This window comes from Enhydra lutris, unplaced genomic scaffold (assembly GCF_002288905.1).
Source record: "Enhydra lutris kenyoni isolate GAN:26980312 unplaced genomic scaffold, ASM228890v2 scaffoldscaffold107, whole genome shotgun sequence".
Lineage (NCBI taxonomy): Eukaryota > Metazoa > Chordata > Mammalia > Carnivora > Mustelidae > Enhydra > Enhydra lutris.
Window position 1 is genome coordinate 829,261 of NW_019154191.1, and position 17,933 is coordinate 847,193.

Sequence of the window (17,933 nt, forward strand, 5' to 3'; positions counted from 1 at the left end):
CTTGGACAACTATAATGTAAAACTGAAGGAAGTTCATCTCAGAAGTAATTGTAAGTGGCATTGGGTTTATAAAGAGATTATATTAGTGAGAGATCTCCAGAGAAACAGAAGAAATAGAATGTATGTATACTTCCAGAGAGAGATCTATTATAAAAAATTGGTCCACACAATAATGGTGGCTGAAAAGTCCAAATATCTGCAGTCAGCAAACTAAAGAGCCACGAGTGCCCAAGTGTTGTTCTGGTCCAGGTCTAAATGACAAAACAAGGGTAGTCAATAGTGCAAGATCCATTCCAAAAGGCAGCAGGCTCCAGACCCAAGAAAAGCCAATGTTTCAGCCCCAGTCCAAAGGCCAGAAAAGACCAACATTCTAGCTCATGACTCAGACAGACCAAGTACCCTCTTACTCAGCCCTTTTTTTCTATTCAGATCTTTAGTTTATTGTATGAAGCTCATCCATCTTGGAAAGGGCAATTTTCTTAATTCAATCTACTTATTCAAATGTTAATCTTATCCAGAAACACCTCACAGACACACCCAGAATAATGTCTGACTGAATTTCTGACCAGCCTGTGACCCAGTCAAATTAACCCAAAAAGTTAATCATCACAGTAATGTATCTCAGAAATTCAAGGACTAGAAATTATCAGAATGTAAACAATAAATCCCTTATCTGAAAAGGAATATATATATATATATATATATATATAATATAAAGAACTCTTACAACTAAACAACAGCAAGAAATAACCTAATTTAAAAATGAACAAAGGACTTGAATATAAATTTGACAAAGAAAATATATAAATGGCTAACAAGTATATAAAAAGATGCTAATACCACTAGTCATCAGAAAAATGCAAATCAAAACCACAACGAAATATCACCACAGAACTGATTAGTATGGTTATTATTTAAAAAAAACAGAAATTAACAAGTGTTGGTGAACATGTGGAGAATTTAGAACACTTATGCACTATTGATGGGTATATAAAATGATGCAGCCACTATGAAAAACAGTATGATGATTCTTCAAAACATTAAAATAGGGGCCCCTGGGTGGCTCAGTGGGTTAAAGCCTCTGCCTTCGGCTCAGGTCATGATCCCAGGGTCCTGGGATCGAGCCCCATGTCGGTCTCTCTGCTCTGTGGGGAGCCTGCTTCCTCCTCTCTCTCTGCCTGCCTCTCTGCCTACTTGTGATCTCTGTCTGTCAAATAAATAAATAAAATCTTAAAAAAAAACATTAAAATAGAATTACCATATAACCCAGCAACTCCACTTCTAGGTTTATACCCCAAAGAATTCAAAGGAGGGACCCAAACAGATATCTGTATACCAATGCTCATAGCAACATTATTCACAATAATCAAAATGTGGACGCAACCCAAATGTCCATCAACAGATGCACTGGTTTTAAAAATGTGCTATAGGGGCACCTGGGTGGCTCAGTGGGTTAAAGCCTCTGCCTTCAGCTCAGGTCATGATCCCAGGGTCCTGGAATCGAGCCCCACATCAGGCTCTCTGCTCAGCAGGGAGCCTGCTTCCTCCTCTCTCTCTCTCTCTCTGCCTGCCTCTCTGCCTACTTGTGATCTCTGTCTGTCAAATAAATAAAATGAAATCTTAAAAAAGAAGTAAAAAATGTGCTATATACATAACATTGAATATTTATTCCTGAAAGGGAAAAAATTTGACACATGCTATATTAAGGATGAACCTTGAGGACATTATGCTAAGTGAAATAAGTAGTTACAAAAAGACAAATACTGTATTACTCCACTTATATGAGCTTCTAGAGTAGTCAAATTCATAGGAACAGAAAATAAAATGGTGGTTTCTAGTGGCTAAAGAAAGAGGAAAATGGGAATTTGTTATTTAATGGGAATAAAAAAATTCTGGAGATTGGTTGCACAATGATATGAATATACTTACTAATGAACTGTACACTTAAAAGTAATTAAAATGGTACATGTTACATTATGTGCATTTTACCATGATTTGGAAAAAATGTCAAATTAAATTTTCACCAACAGTTACAAAAGAGGACTCTTTTAAGGACATGATATTTACCCTCTTACAGATAAGCAAACACTTTCACTAAGGGTGGAGAATGTATCAATTAATTACTAAATTGAATGGAATCAGATCTATAGAGCATAAGATTTTCTGAAAGTCATATACATAATTTAAAAGGTAGTGCATTGTTTATCATGGATAAAGTATTCAATGTGATGTGCAAAAATGATATCTAACATGTTTAGCACAGAGGTCTATGAACTTTAAAAAACAGTAAAGAAGAAAGAAAAGTATGATCCATTAAATAAGTATTTCTTAGAAAATAAATACATAAGGCTAGTAAGCATATAAAAATAAGTGTTCTTAAAGACCTACAAATCAAAACAATAAGATACCATTTTTCACTAAACTGGCAAAAAATTATAAAATTGGACAATATCTATCACTTACAAAGATATAGGACTATAAGGACTATCATATATTTCAGCCCTTGTCCAAGGGCAATTTGGCTAGATTTATAAAAATTTAAATGCACATAATCTTTGGCCTGCTAATCCTAATTTGTGGTATAAGACCTACATGGACTGACTTAGAAGGTATTATACTAAGTGAAATAAATCAGACAGAAGGTTACATACCATATGATTTCACTCCTATGTGGAATCTAAAAAACAAACTAAAAGCAGAATCAGATCTATAAATATAGAGAACAAACTGATGGTCAGAGGAAGAGGGGGTAGGGGATGGGCAAAATGAGTGAAGGGGAGTGGGAGATACAGGCTTCTAGTTATGGAATGTATAAGTCATGGGAATAAAAGGATAGGAAATACATTCAATGATACTGTAATAGCATTACATGGTGACAGATGGTAGCTACTCTTGTAGTGAGCATAGCATAATGTGTGGAGAAGTTGAATCACAATGTTGTACACCTGAAACTAATGTAACACTGTGTCTCAAATATATTCAAATAAGGGGTGCCTGGGTGACTCAGTCAGTTAAGTGTCTGCCTTTGGCTCAGGTCAGGGTCCTGGGATTGAGCCTCACATCGGGCTCTCTGCTTAGCAGGGAGCCTGCTTCTCCTGCCCCTCTGTCTGCTGCTCTGTCTACTTCTGTGTCTCTCTATCAAATAAATAAATAAAATCCTTAAAAAATTACAAGACCTGATGTTAAAGTGCCATATTACGTGCATTTTGACATCTGAGGAAAGCCAAGAGAGTCCCAAAGGATGGCCAACCACAAGTTCCCCTTCTCATCCTGTTTGTGCAGATAAAGTACCATATTCAAATAACTAACTTTATCTCAGGGACCAAGCAGAATGCCTGAGTATTTCTGAATAGAAGCCTTCAGTTCAAACAGGCCAGTCACATCTCCTGTGGGAAATGGGGTTTCACCACTCTCAGAGGTTACAGTACAGCCTTTGCTTGTTCATTCTGTTCCCTAATGGAATATCTGTGTGTCCCTGTGTGGCAAATGGTGTTCTCCTCTTCCAGGCTATGAGTATACCTAACCGATACACTCCTGTTGATTTTATCTGTCTGGTGTTGGGAGGCTTTGGTTGGCTATCCCCATCTAGGGCAGGAATCCCTTCTTCACCAGTGGGAAGAAGTGGAGGTGATCAAAACACAAAGCTAGGAATTTCCCATAATATATAAATTGCAAATATAAAGCAAGATCTATGTACAAGAATGTCCATTTAAGCATTGTTTGTATTAGCAATAACCTGAAAACCACCTAAAGTTCCATCATTAGACAATTCTAAATTGTTGAGTGCCCATTATCTCTCTCTCTATACACACACACACACACACACACACACACACACAATCTCACATCTTCTTCACCTATTCATCTATCAATGGACACTAGGGTTGCTTCCATAATTTGACCATTGTAAATAATGCTGCAATTAAAATAAGGATGCATATATCTTTTTCGGGTAATATTTCTGTATCCTTTAGGTAAATACCCAGTAGTGGAATTAGTGGATAATTCTATTTTTAATCTTTTGAAAACCTCCATACTGTTTTCCACATTGACCATAACAGTTTGCATTCTTACCAACAGTGCGTGTTTCTTTTTTCCCATATCCTCAACACTTGTTTTTTTGTGTTTTTTATTTTAGCCATTTTGACAGGTATGAGGTGATATCTCATTGTTTTTTAAAGATTTATTTATTTGTTTTAGAAAGAGCAGAAGGGCAGACAGAAGGAGAGGGAGAGAAGCAGACTCCCTGCTGAGTAGAAAGCCTGACACAGGGCTCAATCCCACAACCCTGAGACCTGAGGCAAAATCAAGAGTAGGGTGATTATTTTTAACTTTATGGGGAACCTCCGTACTCTTTTCTAGAGTGGCTGCACCAGCTTGTATTCCCACCAACAGTGTGAGACAGTTCCCCTTTCTCCCCATCCTCACCAACACCTGTTGTTTCTTTTGTTGTTAATTTTAGCCTTTCTGACAGGGTGTGAGGGGATGTTTCATTGTAGTTTTGATTTGCGCTTCCCTGATGATGAGTGATATTGAGCATTATATATTATCTTATGTCCATTAGCCATCTGTATGTCTACTTTGGAGAAAAATCTGTTCATGTCCTGTGCCCATTTTTTTAAGTCGATTATTTGAGGTTTTTCTGGTGTTGAGCTGTGTAAGTTCTTTATATATTCTAGATACTAGCCCTTTATTGGATATGTCATTTGCAAATATCTTTTCCCATTCAGTAGGTTGTCTTTTAGTTTTGTTGCTTATTTCTTTTGCAGTCCAGAAGCTTTTTATTTTGATGTAGTCCATGGAGCACAATTTAGCAGCTAAAAAGATTGAAGCAGTGTATCTGTATATGATGGTATAGAAATATCTCTAAGATAAACTTAAGTAAAAAATTTTAAGTTTATAGTAGTATACCTTTTTTTGTAAATGTATATGTATTTTTATTTTGTAAAGTTACTCTGGAAATTACTGACAGTAGTTGCCTTTGGTGTTTAGATTAGGAATTTATCATTAAGGAGGAGGGACTATAGCCCATTTTAAACCTTTCTGAGAGTTTGACTATTTTTTATCAAATGCAAGGTTGTAGCTTTAAAACAAATTTGCACTTGGTTAGTATTATGTCAGTTTTAGCTATGATAACTCTTTTAAGTCCTATTTTATACATTGTATAGATTATTTTCCATTGTTATTCAAATCAATTTAAGAGAGGGTTCCATTTTAAATTTCAGTTAGAAAGGGAACGTTGAAATCATGTTGTTGAGTGTCTGGTGACTCAGTGGTTAGGCATCTTCCTTCAGCTAAGTTATGATCTCAGGGTCCTGGGATCTAGCCCCACCTTGGTCTCCCTGCTCACTGGGGAGTCTGCTTCTCCCTCCCCCTGCTTCTGCTCTCTCTCTCTCTCAAATAAATAAATAAAGTTTTAAAAAAATGAAAGAAAGAAATCAGTATATATCTACAAAGTATTTGAGGTGTAGCCTAAAACAAGGGCAGCAACAGAGCCTCATTCCATGATTTGCAACATTTCTCCTCAACTCAATCTCATTGGTTTTCTCTCTATCACTCTCTTGCTCTCTCATTATTCTTTCATCACAAAAACATGCATACACATACAGGATATATATACAGGATATATATTTTTAGTTAAAATTTATTTTCAGTTTGTTTTTACTACCCTTTGAGATAATTGGAGACATCATAGGGATGAAGGTACTAGGGAAAAAATCAGATTTCTATTTCTAGCTCTGCCATGTACATTTTGTGCCCTGTTGAATGAGTCCTCTGACCTTGATTTTCTGACTCCCTATTGGAAAACTGGAAGTCATTATTCTATCATGCTTCTTCTGATTTACTTCCTAGGGGTGCCTCCAGGATTTATTGAATTAAAAAAATATAAACGACCATAGTTTATTGGACTAAAAAAAATCTAAGAAAAAAAGGATAGGGTTATTATGAAACTTTCTAAAGCCATAAATCTGATTTTTAAGTCTACATTATCTTCTTACACTTTTTATTTACACTTTTAATTATAACATTAGTACAAAACATATGTATGGCAAATCTAGATTAATTTATCTAAAAACAACACAGTGATGTGATGCTGTTATTTTTAAAATGTATGTAATGTGAATGTGAATATGTGTATCATAGAAAAAAAAGCTTGAAAAATACACATTATAATGTTAATAAGTGCTATTTCCCAGAATTGTGGATGATATAAAATCTTTTTTTTTAATTTATCTGTATTTTCTGCAATGGCAATGCATTATTTAAGTGATTGCAACAATTTAAAATAAATACTACTTAATTTCTAACAGTTAAACATTCTTTACTCATTTTATTCTAGCACACTTTCATGTTATGGAAATAAATATCACGGACAGGCCTATTTCAAAATGGGGGAACACATATTAAGAACTGTGAAATCAGAGGTGCCTGGGTGTCACAGCCAGTTAAGCCTCCAATTACTGGTTTCAGCTCAGGTTGTGATCTTAGGGTCCTAAGGCTCTATGCTGAGCATGGAGCCTGCTTAAGAATCTCTCTCCCTCTCCTTTTACCCCTACCCCCCGCCACTCCCTCTCTTTCAAATAAATTAATTTGAAAAACTGTGAAATTAATTTAACTACTGTTATGTGTTGAAAGTAACCTAGCAACTATCACCCAGATGGTCCTTTCTATAAAATTATTTTCTTTTATTACTCTAATTATTTTAAATCTGTTTTAACAGCTACAAGATCGCACTCAGTTCAGTGACCAAGACTTAGCCACCCTTAAGAAGTACTGGGACAATGGAATGACCAGCCTTGGTTCTGTTTGTAGAGAGAAAATTGAAGCAGTTGCAACTGAATTAAATGTTGACTGTGAAATAGTTCGGGTAAGACATTTTCAATAATTTTCATGCTGTGGTTGAAGACTGTCATAAATTAAAGCTTTAAAAAAATTGCATGAGGTACTGTAAACAAGAACATCAATAAAGTGAAAAAGATAATCCACAGAATAGGAGGAAATATGCTCAAATCACATATCTGATAAGGAACTTCTATTCAGGGTATATAAATATTAACTGTTACATCTTAATAATAAAAAGACAAATAATGAAATTAAAAATGGGCAAAGAATTTGAATGCACATTTATCCAAAGGTCAATAAATACACAAAAATGTTCATCATTTATAATTATGGAAATCAAAACCATAATGAGATACCACTTAATAGCCAATATGATGTCTATAATAAAAAAGACAGATGATAACAAGTGTTGACCAGGATGTGGATAAATTGGAACCATTATACACTTCTGGTGGAAATGTAAAATGTTTTAACCACATTGGAAAATAATCCTCAAAATTTTTAACATAAAGTTATCATAGAACCAGCAATTACACTAAGTTATATACCCAAAAGAAATGAAATGTATGTATACTCAAAAACTTACACATGCTTGCTTGTTTTGTTTCTTAAATTCCATATATGAGCGAAATCATATGGTATTTCTCATTCTCTGACTTATTTCACTTAGCATAATACTCCGCAGCTCCATTGACATCACTGCAAATGGTAAGATTTCATTCTTTTCTATGACTGAGTAATAATCCATTCATCAGTCAATGGACACTTGGCCTAGTTTCATAATTTAGCTATTATTGATAATGCTGTTATGAGCATTGGCCTGCATCTATCCCTTTGAATGAGTATTTTTGTATTCTTCAGGTAAATACATAGTAATGCAACTGCTGGGTCATAGGGTAGTTCTATTTTTAACTTTTTGAGGAACCTCCATATTGTTTTCCATAGTGGCTATACCAGTTTGTATTCCATAAACAGTGCAAGAAGGTTCTCCTCTCTCCACATGCTTGCCAACACCTGTTGTTTTTTATGTTGTTAATTTTAGCCATTTTAACAGGTGTGAGGTGATAGCTCATTGTAGTTCTGGTATTTCCCTGACGATCAGTGATGGTGAGCATCTTTTCATGTGCCTGTGGGCCATCTGAGTGTCTTCTTTTGAAATGGTCTTCTGACCATTTTTGATTGGATTATTCATTTGGGGATGTTGAATTTGATAAATTCTTTGTAGATTTTGGATAGTAAGCCTTCATCAGATATTTCATTTGCCAATATCTTCTCCTTTTCCTTAGGTTGACTTTTAGTTTTGTTGATTGTTTCCTTCACTGTGCAGAAGCTTTTTATTTTGATGAAACAAATGAGCATAGGGGAAGGAGAGAGAGAAAAAGAAACCAAGAAACAAATTCTTAACTATAGAAAATAAACTAATAGTTTCAAGGAAGGTGATTGGGCAGATGGCTTAAATAGGTGCTGGGGATTAAGGAGTACACTTGTGATGAGCATCAGGTTGTATGTAAGTGTTGAATCACTAAATTGTACACCTGAAAGTAATATTACACTGTATGTTATTGAACTGGAATTAAAAAAAACTTTAAAAAACTTTATATATGAATGTTCATAACAGCATTGTTCATAATAATCAAAGTGGGAAAAAAAAAACAAGTGTCCATCAAGTGAATGCATAAACAAAACTTATCTATGCATATAAATATAAACCTAGACTTTCATCATCTTGTGTAATTTTGTCATAATACAAATGACTTATAGAGATAGATAGATAGATTATGATTTGATTTTAAAATAGGCAAAGGAACTGAATAGACATTTTTCCAGAGAAGACATACAAATGGCCAACAAATACATGAGAAGGTATGCAACATCATTAATCATCAGGGAAATGCAAATCAAAAGAATAATAAGATATCACCTCATACCTACTACGATGACTATTAGCAATTAAATACAAGATAACAACTGTTGGAGAGGATGTGGTAAAATGGGAACCCTTAAACACTATTGATGGGAATGTAAATTGGTGCAGTCAGTATGGAAAAACCATATTGAAGTTCCAAAAAAAAAAAAAGCTAAACTGAAAATAGAACTACCATGTGATTCATCAATCCCACCTCTGGATATATACCCAAAGAAGTTTAAGTCACTATCTCAAAAAGATATCTTCATTCCCATATTCACTGAAGCATTATTCACAATATCCGATATGGAAACACCTAATGCCCATCAAGAGATGAAAGGATAAAGAAAATGGAAAATATACATACAATTGAATATCATTCAGCCTTAAAAGACTTGCAACAACATGGATGAAACTGGAGGTCATTAATGCTAAGGGAAATAAACCAGACACAGAAGGACAAATGCTACATAATACTACTGATTTTTAATTCATAGAAATGGAGAGTAGAATAGGGATGAGGGTAGGGGGAAATGGGGAGGAATTAGTCAAAGCATACAATGTTTCAGTTACACAAGATTAATAAATTCTAGAGATCTACTGCATAGCATGTTGCCTATAGTCAAAAATACTATATTGTATACTTAAAAAAATTTCCAAAAGGGTAGATATTATGAAATGTTATCACATAATAATAATAATAATAATAATAAATAACAATAATAATTTAAAAATAAGAGGAAAGTTGGTAATGATGTGCAGGTTTATGACATAGATTGTGGGGATGGTTTCATGGGTGTATACTTATCTTCAAACCCATCAGGTTGTATACATTAATCATGTACAGCTATTTATGCAAGCAAAGATAAAACTACCTTCAATCAATAGGATCTAATGGACATTTTAGAGCACACAACCAAACAACAGTAGTATACACATTTCTTTTAAGTGCCCAGGGAACACCTATCAAGTTAAAATGCATCCTGGACCATTAAACAAACATCAATTAATTGAAAAAATGAAATCATACAGCATATGTTTCTGACCATAGTTGAACCAAAGTACAAGTTAATAATAGAAAGATAACAAGAAGATCTCCAAATGCTTGGGAGTTACACAACACATCTCTAAATAATCCACAGGTCAAAGAGGAAATCTAAAGGGAAATAAAAATATATATACTTGAGGTTTAGTTTCTGCTCTTGCATGTAAGAAGCTTGGAGTTTTACTTTATCTTAACACAAAGAAAAAGCTAAAAAACTAATAAATTAACAAATTTTCCTAGATATGCCAGATAAACGAGGTCATAGGGCAAACCACTGACCCCAGGATTAGAGAGATAAGCAGGTGAATATAGAGAATCATAACTTACTGGAGCAGAAACCTCTGTGGGAATCAGTACTGAGGTTAAAAAACAAAACAAAATATAAAGTATAATTGACAAATTGCTGAAGGCTCAGTGTGGAAAGTCTTAAACTTAAAAACTACAGGAAGAGGGCACCTGGGTGGCTCAGTGGGTTAAAGCCTCTGCCTTTGGCTCAGGTCATGATCCCAGGGTCCTGGGATCGAGCCCTGCATCGGGCTCCCTGCTCAGTGGGAAGCCTGCTTCTCCATCTCCCACTCCCCCTGCTTGTGTTCCCTCTCTTGCTGTCTCTCTCTCTGTCAAATAAATAAATTAATTAAAAAAAAACTACACGAAGGGTTTTCAGTCATAAAGGGGTCCCCATACTTTTATGAGTTCTAGCTCCAGGAAGTCTATCAAGTTCTCACTGTGAATATGGGGGAAGAGCCCCTCATCCTTGTCAGACAAGGGCAGGAAAAAAGTGACTACAGATAATCCCCAATTTATGATGGTTTGACTTAAGATTTTCAACTTCACAATGGTGTAAAAGCAATATATGTTCATTAGAAATCATACTTCAAATTATGAATTTTAGTCTTTTTCCAGGCTAGCAATATGCAGTACAATACTCTCTTGTGATGCTGGGCAGAAGAGATGAGCCACAACTACCAGTCAAATACGTAACTAGGATAAATGACCAATATACTTAAAATCATTCTGTACCATGTAACCATTCTGTTTTTCACATTAAATATACTATTCAATAAGCTACATGAAATAGTCAACAATTTTTATAAAATGGGCTTTGTTTTAGATTAGTTTGCCCAACTATAAGCTAATGTGTTCTGAGCATTTCTAAATTAGGCTAGATTAAGCTATGATGTTCAATAGCTTAGGTGTATTAAATACATTTTTGACTTATGATATTTTCAAATTATGATGGGTTTATTGGGATGCAAACATATGGTAAGTCAAAGAAAAAGTATATTTTAAAATGTGTTAAAGCATTCTGTTCTTCTTAACAAGGCCTACATTCAAAAAAAAAAAAAGAAAAGAAAAGAAAAACTATTTTACCATAGCCTAACCTACTGGGGATTTCTCAGTGCCTAATCAACCTGGAGGAAGTGAAATAACCAACTGAAGCTTTCTCTAGCTATTCTGCTCCACTTAAAGTTTGTGGATGGTGCTAAAGAGCACTTGTGAAATTCACAGGCCAGGTGCACAGACTAATTATAATAGTGATAGTAATTGTAAGACTGTAGGCTACTTCCCCACACCACATTTTACCACTACTAAAGGGCTGTTTATCAGAGTTCCTTTCACCCAGTACACTGTGTCTGACATTTAACAAAAAATTACAAGGTATACTAAAAGGCAAATCAAAAACACCACATAGTTTGAAGAGACAGAGCAAGAATCTGAACCAGATTCAGGGATGACAAGGATGTTAGAATTACAGACCAGGAATGTAAAGTAACTATGATTGATAGGCTAGGACTATAGTTTTTAAAAAGCAGAAAACATGACAGAACAAACAGGTTATGTAAGAAGAGAGATAGAAATCCTAATTGAGAAACAAACAGAAATGTTAATGATCAAAAACACTGCAACAGAAATGAAGATTGACATTGATGGGCTTATTAGTAGATGGCATGTCTGTGAAAAAAATCTCTGTGGTGAGGTAAATGTCAACAGAAACTTCCAAAACCAAATAGCAAAAAGATATAAAAGACAGAAATAAAACAGAACAACATATACAAGAACTGTGGAACAATTCAAAAATATATAACATATGCATAATGGGGATAGCAGAAGAAGAAAATGAAACAATAGAAATATTTGAAGCAATAATGACTGAGAAATCCCTCAAATAAATGTCAGACAACAAATCATAGATCCAGCAAGGTCAGAGAACTTAGCAGGATAAATGCAAAACAAAACAACAACAAGCAAAACCCCACAAAATACACCTCAGTATATCATATTCATACTGCAGGGAACAGAAAAAGAATAAATCTTGAGAGAAGAAAAAGGGAAAAATACCTTACCTATAGAGAAGCAAATTTAAAATTATGTCTGACATCTCAGAAATCATGCAAAGGAAAGGAGAGTAAAGTAAAATATTTAAAGTTTTGTTAAAAAATACACACCAACCTAGAATTTTGTATTTATGAAATTATCCTTCAAAAGTGAAGGAGATAAAAAATTTTTCTCAGACAAGCAAAAATAGTGAGTATTCGTTGCCGGTAGAACTGCTTGCAAGAAATCAAAAGTTTTCAGAAAGAAATAAAATGATGTAGCTCAAAGACTTGAATCTGTATAAAGGAACAGTGTAAGAGAATAGCAAAGGTAAAAGGACACTCCACAGGTTGAACATAAAGGATACTACATATTAAAATTCGTGGGATGCAGCTAAAGTAGTGCTGAGAGTGAAATTTGTAACACTGAGTTATACATTAGCAAAAAGAAAAATCTCAAATCAACAATCTAAGCACTCCATCTCAAAAAAACACAAAAAAGGGACCAAGATAAACACAAAGCAAACAGAAGGAAGGAAATAATAAAGTTGTGAGCAAAACTCAATAGAACTGAAAAAAGTACAATTTATATTAGTACACCAAAGGGATACATGCACCACAAAGTTTATAGAAGCATTATCTACAATAGCCAAAGTACAGTGAGAGCCCAAGAGTTCAACGACTAATGAGTGTAAAAGGAAGATGTGGTATATATATCTACAATGGAATATTACTTAGCCATCAAAAGGAATGGAATGAACTCTTTCTTGCCTTTGGCAATGACTTGGATGGAGCTAGAGAATATTATGCTAAGTGAAATCAGTCAGTCAGAGAAAGACAAATACCATATGATTTCACTCATATGTGGAATTTCAGAAAAAAAATAGATAAGCATAGGGGAAGGGAAGAAAAGAGAGAGGGAAGCAAACCATAAGAGACTTTTAAGGATAGAGAACAAACAGGGTTGATGGAGGGAGATGGGTGGGGAGGATGGGCTAAATGGGTGATAGCTATTAAGGAGGGCACTTGGGATGAGAACTGGGATTTATATGTAAGTGATGAATCACTAAATTCTACACCTGAAACCAAATTAACCATATGTGTTAACTAATTAGAATTTAAGGTAAAAATTGAATTTAAAAAGACACAAAAGAATATTACTCAGCCATAAAAAAGAGTGAAACTTGCCATTTCCAACAACACAGATGGAGCTAGAGAGTATTATGCTAAGTGAGAGAAGTCAGTCAAAGAAACACAAATACGGGGCACCTGGATGGCTTGGTGGGTTAAAGCCTCTGCCTACAGCTCGGGTCGTGATCCTGGTGTCCTGGGATTGAGCCCTGCATCGGGCTCTCTGCTCAGCGGGGAGCCTGCTTCCTCCTCTCTCTCTGCCTGCCTCTCTGCCTACTTGTGATCTTTGTCAAATAAATAAATTTAAAAAAAGGAAAGACAAATACTATATGATTTCACTAATATGTGGAATTTAAGAAGCAAAACAAATGAGCAGAGAGAGAGAAAGAAACCAAGAAATGAACTCTTAACTCTAAAGAATAAACCCATCATTACCAGAAGGGAGGCGGGTTGGGGGATGAGCTAACTAGGTGATAGAGATTAAGGAATGCACTTGTAATGAGCACTGGGTATTGTATGGGAGTGTTGAATCATTATATTGTACACCTGTAACTAATATTACACTCTGTAAACTGGGATTTGAATAAAAATTTAAAAATAACCCCTTAAATAAAATAATTAAGTGTAACTTTAACAAAATAGGTACAAGAACTATAAGAGGAAATCTACAAAACTCTGAAGAAAGAAATGAAATATTTAAGTAAATTGAGAGGTTTTCTATGTACATAGATTGACTCAGTATTATTAGTTTGTAACTTCTTCACAATTTGATCTATAGATTTAATGCAAACACAGTAATAATCCCTCAAGTTATTTTGTGGATATTGACAAACTGATTCAAAGTTTATATAAAATGGCAACAATATAGAATAGCCAATGAAATGTCAAAAGAGAAAAGTCAGAAGACTGACACTGCCAAACTTCAAAACTTAGCATAAGCTACACCAATCAACACAATGTGGTATTGGCAAAAGTATTAAAAAAAAGTGGTAGAGAAGAATAGAGAGACTAGAAGTAGATGCACATAAATATAGTCAACTTATCTTTGACAAAAGTATGTGGCAAGTGAATGGAAAAATAAATAATTTGTTCTTGAAGTAAAATTGGCTTACAATGTTATATTAGCTTTAGGTGTACAACATATTGACTTATAATTCTATACATTCCTCAATGATCACCCAGATAAGTGTAGTAATTGATTACACACACACACACACACACACACCCCGACATATATGTTATATATAATACACATAAATTTTATTATATATATATTTTGTTACTTTTTTCTACAAACTTATTACTGAAGTAAAATTGACTCTTTACATTTTTAATTTCAAGTTTTAATTTAAATTCTAGTTAACATACATGGTAAAATTCAATTCATGTGTAGAATTTAGTGATTTCTCACTTACATATATGTGGTGTGTGTGTGTGTGTGTATATATATACAGTATGTATGTACACACCACACACACACATATATACACACACACACACACACACACACCACATCTTCTTTTTGTTTTGTTTTGTTTTCAGTTTCAGAGGTACAGTTTTGTGATTCATCACTTGCATATAACACCCAGTGCTGATTACATCAACTGTCCTCTTTAATGCCCATCACCCAGTCACCCCATCTTCTTACCCACTTCCCCTCCAGCTACCTTCAGTTTGTTCCCTATAGTTAAGGGTCTCTTGTGGTTTGTCTCTCTCTCTGATTTTGTCTTATTTACCACATCTTTTTTATTTATCAGTCATTGGAGAATTGGGTTCTATCCATACTATGGCTATTGTTGATAATACTGCTATAAACACCGGAATCCATGTGTCTCTGACTCAGCATTGTTGTATCAAATGGGTAAATTCCTAGTAGTACTGTTGCTGGATCAAAAGATAGTTCGCCTTTTAACTTTTTGAGGACCCCCCATTTTCCAGAAAGACTGCACAAGTTTGTATTCCCGTCAATAATGTGAAAGTGTTCCCCTTTGTCACATCCTTGCTAACAGCTATTGTTTCTTATGTTATTAATTTTAGCTATTCTGACAGGTTGTGTGGTAGTATCTCATCATAGTTATGATTTGTATTTCCCTGATGATGACTGATGTTGAACATCTTTTCATGTGTTTGTTAGCCGTCTAGATGTCTTCTTTGGAAAAATATCTTTTCATGTCTTCTGCCCATTTCTGAGCTGGATTATTTATTGTTGTGGTTGTTGAGTTTGAAAGTTCTTTACAGATTTGGGATGCTATCAGATATGTCATTTGCTAATATCTTCACCCATTCCTTAGGTCGTCTCTTAGTTTTGGTGATTGTTTCCTTCACTCCTCAGAAGGTTGTTTTTTTTTTTTTTTAATCTGGATGAAGTCCCAATATTTCATTTTTGTTTTTGTTTCCCTTGCCTCCAGAGATGTGTTTAGCAAGTTGTTGTGGCCAAGGTCAAAGAGGTTACTTTCAGTGTTTTCCTCCAGGATTTTGATTATTTCCTGTTTCACAATTAGGTTTTTCATCCATTTTGAATTTATTTCTGTGTATGGAATAAGAATGAGGTCCAGTTTCATTCTTTTGCATGTTGCTGTCCAGTTTTCTCAACACTATTTGTTGAAGAGATTGTCTTTTTTACACTGGATAGTTTTTTGTACATTGACAAAGATTAGTTAATCATATAGTCATGGGTCCATTTCTGGGATGTCTATTCTGTTCCACTGATCTATATATCTGTTTTTGTGCCAGTAGCCTACTGTCTTGATGACTACAGCTTTGTAATACAGCTTGAAGTCCAGAATTGTGATGCCTTCAACTTTGCTTTTCTTCTTCAACATTGCTTTGGCTATTTGGGGTCTTTTGCGGGTCCATACAAATTTGAGGATTGTTTGTTCTAGCTCTGTGAAAAATGCTGGGGATGATTGGTTTAAATATATAGATTGCTTTGGATAGTATAGAAATTTCAACAATATTTGTTCTCCCATTCCATGAGCATAGAATATCATTCCATTTCTTTGTGTCCTCTTCAGTTACTTTCATTAGTGTTCTACAGTTTTCAGAAGAAAGATAGTTTATCTCTTTAGTTAGGTTTATTCCCAGTATCTTATGGGTTTTGGTGCAATTGTAAATGGGATTGATTCTTTGATTTCTCTTCCAGTTGCTTCATTACTGGTGTGTGGTAATGCAACTGATTTCTGTACCTTGATTTTATATCCTGTTATTTTTCTGAATTCATGTTTCTGTTCTTATAATTTTTTGGTGGTGTCTTTTGGGTTTTCTTCATAGCATATCATGTCATCTGTGAATATTGAACATTTATTTGACTTTTTCCTTGTGGATTTAATGCCTTTAGTTTCCTTTTGTTGTCTGATTGCTAAGGCTAGAACTTCCAGTTCTATGTTAAGTAACAATGGTGAGAGTGGACATCCCTGTCTTATTCTTGGCCATAAAGGAAAATCTCTCAGTTTTTGCCCAATGAAGTTGACATTAGCTGTGGGTCTTTCACACATAACCTTTATGATGTTGAAGTATGTTCCCCCTATCCCTGCTGTGCTGAGGGATTTTATGAGAATGGATACTGTATTTTGTCAAATGCTTTTCCTGCATATAAAGAGATCATATGGTTCTTATCCTTTCTTTTATTAATATGGTGTATCATATTGATTGATTTGTGAATATTGAATGAACCTTGTAGCCCAGGAATAAATCCCACTTGATTGTGGTGAATAATTCTTTAAATGTACTGTTGGATTCAATTTCCTAGTATCTTGTTGAAAATTTTTGCAACCATGTTCATCAGGGATGTTGGCCTGTGATTCTCCTTTTTAGTGGGATCTTTTGGAATCAAAGGAATGTTGGCTTCGTATAATGAGTTTGGAAGTTTTCTGTCCATTTCTATTTTTCGGAACAGTTTGAGAAGAATAGGTATTAAGTCTTCTTTAAATATCTGATAGATGATATAGTGAAAAGAAGGGCCATCTGTACCCCAATGTTCATAGCAGCAATTGCCACAATTGCCAAACTATGGAAAGAGCCAAGATGCCCTTCAACAGATGAATGGATAAAGAAGATGTGGTCCATATATACAATGGGATATTACTCAGCCATCAGAAAGGATGCATATCCAACTTTTGCATCAGCATGGATGGGACTGCAGGGGATTATGCTGAGTGAAATAAGTCAAACAGAGAAAGTCAATTATCATATGGTTTCACTTACTTGTAGAATGTAAGGAATAACATGGACAACATTAGGAGAAGGAAAAGTGAATTGGGGGAAACCAGAGGGGAAGATGAAACATGAGAGACTGTGGACTCTGAGAAACAAACTGAGGGTTTTGGAGGGCAGGGGGTTGGGGGTTAGGTGAGCCTGGTAGTGGATATTAAGGAGGGCACATATTGCATGGAGCAGTGGGTGTGGTGCATAAACACTGAATCTTGGAACATGAAAAAATCAAAAAACAAAATGTTTTAAAAAAGTAAAAAATTTTCTCTTCTCTCTTGTTGTTGGTGTAAAGAAATGCAACTGATTTCTGTGCATTGATTTTATATCCTGACACTTTACTGAATTCCTGTACAAGTTCTAGCAGTTTTGGAGTGGAATCATTTGGGCATTCCACATATAGTATCATATCATCTGCAAAGAGTGATAGTTTGACTTCTTCTTTGCCGATTTGGATGCCTTTAATTTCTTTTTGTTGTCCGATTGC

The 17,933-nt window shown here is 34.8% G+C and overlaps 1 protein-coding gene across 1 annotated transcript in view; it reads left to right on the forward strand.

Moving 5' to 3' along the window:
• LOC111139441 (highly divergent homeobox) overlaps positions 1 to 17,933 on the forward strand; it is a 187,556-nt gene that overhangs the window by 121,255 nt on the left and 48,368 nt on the right. The window contains exon 3 of the mRNA XM_022491690.1: positions 6,722 to 6,868. Coding sequence (XP_022347398.1) covers positions 6,722 to 6,868 — 147 coding nt within the window. The remainder of the gene's footprint in view (positions 1 to 6,721; positions 6,869 to 17,933) is intronic.